This window comes from Glycine soja, chromosome 15, assembly GCF_004193775.1.
Source record: "Glycine soja cultivar W05 chromosome 15, ASM419377v2, whole genome shotgun sequence".
Classification (NCBI taxonomy): domain Eukaryota; kingdom Viridiplantae; phylum Streptophyta; class Magnoliopsida; order Fabales; family Fabaceae; genus Glycine; species Glycine soja.
In genome coordinates, this window is record NC_041016.1 from 42,180,709 (window position 1) to 42,189,565 (window position 8,857).

The following is an 8,857-nucleotide window of genomic DNA, read 5'->3' on the forward strand; positions in this document are numbered from 1 at the left end:
GAGAAGATCATCATCAATAGAATTGAACCATATGTGCTCAACAACATTTTTAGGTCAAGTTCAAGGAGCCAAGAATCCTAAAACAAAAATTCCTTTGTAAAAACATTTTTTTAAATGTCGTTAAGCTTGATCAAAATGGGAGAACAATTTAATTCAGAAGCTATAACATTAATAGTTTTGAATAAAACTATTTTGAAAGGATATACATACAAAATCAATTTTTTAAAAGATAAGAGACCATATTATAAAAAAAAATAAAAAAAAAATTTAGCCTATAATTGAAATCAATAAAGAATTTTTTTTCCTTCAGAAATCAATCAAGAGTTGTTAAAAACTTAAAATAATCCTTATTTTTTAAGCTCGAATTAAAATTAATTTTACAAAATTGTGGTTTTTTCATAAACACAAGTTTTCATACAATGTCGCTGACCTATGCACTGCTTTAGTCTCAACATATCTACTAGCTGACTGACTGGTTTGCCTTCGTACTTTAAAACGAAGGAAAGAAAATGTCCCAATGATATCTCAACACGTCACCGTTTTGACTCCTTCTTTTGAACCCACTCTGCCTAGATGTTCTGCACGTATTGGGCCGTGACGCGATGTCCATCACCAACGCATTGCCCTAACAAACCCTCCACCGAGGCATATTTCGTTGAATGAATCTTAGAGGAGTGAATGGCCTATGGATCTGAAATGAGTTTCTTCGATTTCATCGTGTTGATGATAGGGTCGCTCTTTCTGTTCAAAGCTTTCGATTTTACTTTCTGTGTCTCCTTCTTCTGCTTCTTTTGATTCCCCCAAATCTTCAGTTTTAAAAACCCTAATCTGCTGCCATGAGGAAGAAGCTCGATACCCGTTTCCCTGCTGTGAGTGTTTCTCAGTTTCTCTTTGTAAAGTTTTTATCTTTCGTTGTTTTATGCTGCTTGGATGCAAGAAAAGTTGTGGAAAGTGAATTTTTTTTGTTGCTAATTTTGATTGAACTTTTTTCTTTCTTTTTCTTTTTTTGTGTGTGAAAAAAAAGGTTTTGGCTGATGCTAATTGTTTATTCTTTGTTACGATATAAGGGGTTTACGTGTTTGGGTCTATGGTGCTTAATAATTGAAGTGGATGGGTTTATTTTGTGGTTATGTAGGTGTTATGGACATGTGTGATGCTACTTTAGGTGCTTGACTTAACTTAGGTTCTGTGTTTTACTTCTTTTTTTCTTTTTTTTTTTTTTTAAGGAATGGGTTTGTTTGGGTACTGCTGTTTAAGGTTGCTTGATGGATGTATTAGTTGAGACTGTTGTTATGGTTTTTGATAATTGTGATTCTCATACTGTCCTCCTTTCTATTGTTGACTTGAAAAAGAACCAACCTTTGTTAAGTTTAACAATTCAATATATGCCATTGTTAAAATTCATCTTCTCTTAAATCAGTTTTTCAAGTTAACCCGAATTCTGTTTGAAACCTATGTCTACTTCAAATTTTTAGTATTTTAAAACCTGAATAAATTTTTTTCCATTGCTTGCCAAATACTCACATCAAATGTCAATTGTTCTTCTGATAATGGTGAGCTAACTAGTTGTGACTTAAATTGACATCAGTCTTTAATACAGTGATTTATAATGGAGTAGAATTTTCGTTTAGGAATTCATTATGATATCAAAAATTGGGAGGAATGTTTGATGATATAATTGCAGTGACACTTTTCAATTTCTGATAATTTTTAGCCTGGTGATATTGTTTGGCAAAGCTTTGCCAAACCAGGTAGGAAATACGGGTGAGGGGTAGAAGAGGAATTTTGGTTGTAACAACCTTGCCATACATGGCAAGGAGGGTAGGAAGGAAGGGCAAACAATCAGAAGCAATGAAAAAGGGAGGGAAAGATAAGGGAGAGGAGATCCGGCCAATAATGAGTTTTGAGGCCATTTGGGAATTGAGAAGAGATGCAGACACTCAAAGTTTTGCAGTGTTCTATATTTTGTTTTCTAGTTTTGTGAGTGTCTGAGTGATTCTGATCTTTGTAATTGGGGTTTATACCTATTTTTCTCTAATAAAATATGTTGTTTCTATCAGTCATCTAGCAGGTTAATCCATTTTACTTTCTCAGCATACAGAAGCCATCATGCATAGTTAATAAAAAAACTTACAGTAATTACCATTTATTTGAGGATTGGGAGACAATGATTTTTCCTTATTTCAAGAGGGGCAAGAATTTAGGGAGACAGGGAGAGACACCACTTTTATTGACTTCTAATTAAGTTTTAAGTTGAATTAAATGATGTTCATAAGGGTGTTAATTTGTAATTTGGACTCTGCTAAATTCTTCTACTTGTCTATTAAGTATTACAAGGAGTGATATCTTGTAAAAGAACGCTTTATTTGATGTGATGAAATCTTCAAATTGCAGGCTCGGATAAAGAAGATAATGCAGGCAGATGAGGATGTTGGAAAGATAGCACTGGCTGTGCCTGTTTTAGTTTGTGAGTTGCTTTGAATTACTCTGCTGTTAACTTCAGGCTGCTGGTTGTTTGTTTCTGTTATATACATTGTTGACGTTGCTCCTGAATGCATTACAGCTAAAGCTCTAGAACTATTTTTGCAAGATCTTTGTGACCGCACTTATGAAATAACTCTTCAAAGAGGAGCAAAGACCATGAATTCATTGCATTTGTAAGTCTTTTATGCTATAATTACGTTTCTTCAATCTCCCATAGTGATTTAGAACTAACTCTAGAACTTAGAATAATGCCTTTATAACTGGGTAATGTTTTTAGCTTTGATTTTAATTCTCACTTTCCCCTTTTCCATATGTCCAAGTTATAAATGGAAGCTAAATGTGAAACAGGAAAGTAGCAATTTTTTAAGTTTAAAAAAATTCTTAATAATGTAAATTAAATATGAATGGCTAAACTTGATTAGAAGTGTTTATTTATGTTTAAAAGGTAATTTGCTTGTTGGACTATGCATCCATGTGTGAAGTAGATTGTTAAACTTTATTGGTATATCTTATTTGCACTGTCACTTCAGCATAATTTTTTGTGTCTCGTGTGTTCTATGAACTTTATTTTGTATATCTTAACTTGAATCTGAAGGAAACTTTGAGATTGATTGAAAACTTGCTCGGGAAGGAGCCTGCATTCCATATCATATATAGAAACAGTGAAACCCTATACAATGGGTTTCCCATAATTAGGGAAAGAATACAAGAAGATCTATAAGATTTTCAGCCTAATTGGCTAATTATGTACAGAAAATAAAGGGAAATTAATTACAATGAAATCAAATATTCTAGCGCAATCTCAGCCTGTATCTCTAAATCCTAATGCAATCCTATTGTAATCTCAATATTCCCCCCTAACCTGGTGCTTATAATTCATATTCATCCATCTTGATGCATATGTATGATATCCTCAGTCCCCAGAGAGACTTAGTGAAGATCTCTGCTGGTTAATCATTAGAATAGAACCAACACATTATGTAGTGACAGTCAATCTAAAATCTAAATGCACATGTGCAAGGATGCCTGACTATCACATATGGGACTCACAGGGCCTACTTTACAAAATTTAACTCTTGGAATAATTGCTTCTGCCCTATGAGTTCACATGTCATGAGACCCATGGCTTAGTATACCTTTGAATAGATATGGCTACAACATTATGCTTTTTACTCTTCCATGAAGTGAGATTACCTCCAGTAAGAACACAGTAACCTGAAGTAGACTGACTGATAGTCGGGCAACTTACCCAATTTGCATCAATATATGAAATAAAATCAAAATGACTTCAGGTTTCTAACCATGACATCCCTATGAGCATCACTAGGAGAATTAATAAATTGAATAACCTTTCAATGGACATGACAAAGAGATTAAGACTGGACGTGAGTCCCTTGAACTTTCAATGGGAGGTTCCTTGACTAGCACTGGACCTAGACAATGCTGATAAGTTATGAGAAGGGGTGGATTGGGAGACTAGGATACCTTTCTAGAACAGGAAGCAATTAAAGAAGCAAGACAAGGAATAGGCAATACCTAAGAGGCTTCTTCAGCCTTCTTGGTGATCATAATGTATTTGGCCACAAAACCAATCTTAACAGCTGGGACCCAATACAAATAGTTCCTACCATTAAGCTTTTTCAACATTTAGGCAGGATTGGAAGAAAAAATGAAGGACACAAGGGCCTTTGTTTGAGGACCCAATACTGCTGGATCATTGTCTGGCATGGGATCCGTGATAGACAATACAAACAAGAAATCCCTAGAAAGAGGGTATTGGCACAAATGTAGATTTTGTGCAACTGTTCCCCCCAGAACTAACTGGGAAGGCATCAACAAACAGAATGGATCCAACGGCAAGGCTAACAGCTGTACATGGTGTACATGTGCTGGAAAAACTCCAGCAAAAATGCACATGAACATGTGAACAGTGATGGTGCTTCAGGGACAAGCTGATTTAACAGGCTAGAGGTGGTTGGGATGGTTGCTGGAACTTCATGGGCCTGATGAACCTCATGGTTCCATTGGCTTGTACTGTAGTTTTTAATTTCTTAGAAAATATTTCCTTTATTTCTTTTATCTTTGTACATTATTATTTGTATTAAGAATAAAAGGATATTTCAGTCCAACAATTGGTAGCTTTCTCTACAATTCTACTTTCAAATTAGAAACATGTCTGTTCAACGGAGAGAACCCTTTTTTTCTTCATGCTGCAATATATTTAACTGTTTCTAAAGCCTTAATCTATTCCAAGAATGCTGCATGACAACAATTTTCTGGCTTCCAAAAGTCTCAGTCATTTGGACTTGAAGTTATTAAAATTTAAAATTCAAAATGGGTCCAACTCAAGTGAAATTAAATCTATTATGTTTTCTGAAACTACATCTGCACTGACAATTGCATAAAAATGCTGATTAATAGAACATAACATTTTATTTGGAAAAAGGAAGATCTGGTCATGTTTCTCCAGTTTCATTTTATTGGCCCTTCTTCTCACAATTAAATATGTATATACTATATCAGTCCGTGTATACTTACTACCATAGTTGTCCATAGCTGTCAGAGCAGCCGCTATCATGGCAGTGAGGCGTGATGCAAAGCACTCTTGCGTTGCGTTTTAGAGTTGCGGTTGTAGCGGCTGCAATAGAGGCGGAGCGAGCCAGCCATGGTTGCCCTTTTGAAGCATTTGGGTTTTGCTACTCTGAAGCCCAAGTGAAATCTGCCATGTCAAACACTGTGCGACTTCCCTTGTGTTGCGACCAACTTCCCGCTCTTCCATTTGTGTTCCGTCACAGGAGACGTGAATGATGGGTCGGGTCCTTAGGGCTTTATAGGGCATGTTTTTTCTTTTTTCTGATTTATTGGGCCTTAGGCCCCAAGTCCAACATTTCTCTGCAATATATTTTTACAAGGATGGGTTTTTAACTTGATATGTGTACAGTGTACTGTTCTATGGTATAATGTAATGAACTAAATAATAATAACAAAAGTTATAGTAATAAAATCAACTATAGTAGTAATAAAAACTCAATGAAACATAATATATAATAAGCTAAATAATATTAAAAATTCTAAATAATATATATTAATATATATATATATATATTAAGTAAAAAAGAATATAAATTTTATTAAACAATACATAGATTATTATTATTAATAATACAAAATATATGTGTAAAAATCTAAAATAATATATATTAAAAATTTTCGGAATAGGTTAAAAAAGAAAAAAAAAATTTAGAACAGCGGCCATCCCACTATTCCACTTTAGGGTTGGCCACTCCACTCCACTATTCCGGGATTAACAACTATGCTTACTATGATTTTGCTGCCAAGACTAGGTCATGCATGGGAAGGAATGAACCAGGAAATGAGAGTGAAGATCATGGAAGTACATCAAACTGGGTCATTCATGAGAAGGAAGATTATGTTGTATGCTCATCATTTTTTGCATTTCCTACTTATTCTTATTCTTCCCGCTGCCAAGTTTGTAACATTCAATGAAACTATTTTGTAAAATTATCAGCTATAACAATGAATGAGAAAAGTTATTTAATATCACTGGAGAACAAATTTATATAAATTCTCTCTGGAAATGTTTGCCTTCTCAAAGAATTTATTCTCTTACCTGAACATGGAATACAGTCAAGATGTGAATCCATTAAGCAAAGCCTTGTATAGATGGAAGGGTTGGGGGTGGGTTTCACCCTTCCCAGCTCGATCCTGCCTTTCATGCTCCTGAGTTCATTCCGAATTGAATCAGTTTTTCTTCTAAGCATGATTGGATGAACCCCAGGGGAAAAATTGTCCTCTAAAAAATCATAAATTGTGAAGATGAAATAAGGAGTAAATTCCAAATTCTGCACTGAAATTGTTGCTGGTGTGAACATTGGGAAACAGGGAGGATGAGCAAAAGAACATTTTATGGATTGAATTTAGAGAAGTTGTCTGTTCTCCTTGCTAATTCTTTTAAGTCTTTCCTGAGTGCATGTGACTGTAATTCTGTAAACAAATAAACTGTTTGTATGAGTTGTTGAAGAAATCTTTTCCATGATGCTTTTGAAGAAATTGTTTGTAATTATGTTGTTCCCTCATTCCATGTTCAAGTATTTTATGTTTTTTGTTAATATTGCCCTTTGATTAGCTCCAAAGTCCAACAAACTTCTTCTAGTTCTACTGTCTGAACAGACTATCTATTCAGATCCTGTTTGATTATGATATTATACTGTTTCCCTTATCTTCCTTCCGAACTCAATAATTACTATGAACTATGAAGTCAAGTCTAACAAGTGGAGAATGTAAATTGCAGAAAACATTGTGTACAAAGCTATAATGTCTTTGACTTTCTGAGGGACGTTGTTAGCAGGGTTCCTGACTACGGCCATGGCCATGGCCATGCTGAGGCTGGTCCTGATGATCGGGTCATTACAAAAAGAAGGTTTGAAGTCCAGTATCTGTTTGTTTTGTTGTTTCACTCTCCTGATATGCATATTGTTATTGATGTACTGACATTTAAAAATGCCATGTACTTTTCCAGGAAAGCTATTGGTGATGATGGTAATGACAGCGATGAAGAGGCTAAGAGGAGCAAGATGGTAATTGCATTTTTCCTTGTATTTGCACAAAAGCCCTCAATAACATGTCTATCTTTCCGTATTGTTTGTGGAAACCTTCTTTTCTCTGCTTACAAAATGGATTTTCTTCACAAGCTTGTAATATTATTTTCACAAAAGTTTTCAGTTTTTGCAAACAAAAAAATGTATAAGCCATACTTCCACATGTGCATGCATTCTTTCCAATATTACCAAGTCTGGTACTCAAAGGCGCTATTCGGTTTAAGATAACATTTTATATTTTCTTTTTTTTACTACAAAAATGCTTCCTTGTTTTCTCTTTATTTCCTATTTTCAAAAGTGTTTATAGGGTATTCATTAGTTAAAAGTGAAAATAATAAATGAAATAAAAAGGTTTTCTCAAACCAAATGGCCCTGCGGAAAAAACATATTTTTGTCTCTGCCTCAGTAACGGTTGCTTTTAGCTTAGTTTGTCATTTGTGGAACACAAGAAAATCCTGCAACTCTTGCAAGATTTAATAATGTTCCTGTGTAAAGTATATGTGCCTAGCAGTCCCTCAATATACCATGTTTTGTTTGCTCAATAATGTTTTTCTTCTATCCCAGCTTGAGTTGGGCCACACTGGCAGTACTGGTAGGGGAAGAGGCCGAGGTAGAGGAAGAGGCCGTGGCCGAGGGCGACCACCTTTAAATAGAGAGACATATCATCAAGATGCTGAATCTGAGCCTTGCACTTCTGTTCAGCCGAGCAACCCACAAAATACAAACACAAGTATAGCAATGGATAATGGTTCTGAGTCAAAGGAGATACCAAAGGAGGAGAATATTGCAGCTCCCGTTGTTCCTGTTGTAAGCACGGATTCCCTCCGGAACATTGATCTGAATGCCATCACGAATGAAAACGATGACAAAAAGGCTAGTGCAGAAGCTGATGCCTCCGCCTCGGTGCCTGAACCTGATGCCTCATTGCCTGAACCCCCAACAGAGAGCAAGCATGAAGAAATTCCGGGGTGGTCACTTTCTGATGTGGACAAGATGGCCATTGATTCACTGCAGCTTGCACAACTTGGTAGGCCACTAGAAGAGGAGGAGGAAGACTATGATGAAGAGGAGGGGTAAATATTATTAGTCTTTGGTGATTAGATTAGTGAAAAGTTCATCATGATAACTGTAGAATAAGTACATACTAGTGTTATGATTATGAGTATCCACTAGCTGTCAATGCATGTACCATGTTGTTGGCTGAAGAAAGATCTGAATGCCCCTTTTCATTAATCTGGTTTGTATGTGGAGCTGATTTATCTTCCCCTTGACCAGTAATGTTAGCTTCGTGTACTTTTAGGCCTACAATGTATATCACAATTCTAGATTGAGTTAAATTTTTGCATGCAAACTTTGTTTAATATTGCTGCAAATAACTATATAACTATTTTCTAGTCTTGGCTAATGTTATCTCTTTTTGCAATGATGGAAAGCTAGCACTAGTTGGCATATCTACAAGTAAGTGATAACAATCATTGCAATGCTGAATCAATCTCGTCTTGCGAGTAGTTTTTAGGATGCAATGGAGCCCGTACGGTTAAGCGATCTTCACAATTCATTTGTTTGTTTTTTTTTTACTGTTTTCTTATGAAAATCTATTTTTATTTTGAAAAGATGTCACTTTTAAGAATTTAGTAGACTCGTTTAAAAAACTCTTTTTTTTTATAAAAAAAATCTTACTATATTTGGAAGTTATTTTGAATAATTTATCAAAAATACTGATTATTACTGGCTTTTAAAATGAAAAATATTTG

General features: G+C 35.1%; 1 protein-coding gene across 3 annotated transcripts; it reads left to right on the top strand.

Moving 5' to 3' along the window:
- The first annotated feature begins 572 nt into the window (after window positions 1-572).
- On the top strand, window positions 573-8,508 carry LOC114388194 (dr1-associated corepressor-like). 3 transcript variants are annotated; one of them, XM_028348541.1, is made up of 7 exons: window positions 573-869; window positions 2,395-2,467; window positions 2,564-2,657; window positions 5,824-5,919; window positions 6,797-6,925; window positions 7,025-7,082; window positions 7,668-8,508. In XM_028348541.1, exons 1-7 carry the CDS (start codon window positions 837-839, stop codon window positions 8,178-8,180), a joined length of 996 nt encoding a protein of 331 aa, XP_028204342.1. In that variant the 5' UTR covers window positions 573-836; the 3' UTR covers window positions 8,181-8,508. The 3 variants fall into 3 exon arrangements, with proteins under 3 accessions (XP_028204342.1, XP_028204343.1, XP_028204344.1); XM_028348542.1 differs by lacking the exon at window positions 5,824-5,919 and having other exon boundaries at window positions 584-869; XM_028348543.1 differs by lacking the exons at window positions 573-869; window positions 2,395-2,467 and having other exon boundaries at window positions 5,829-5,919.
- Window positions 8,509-8,857: the final 349 nt, after the last annotated feature.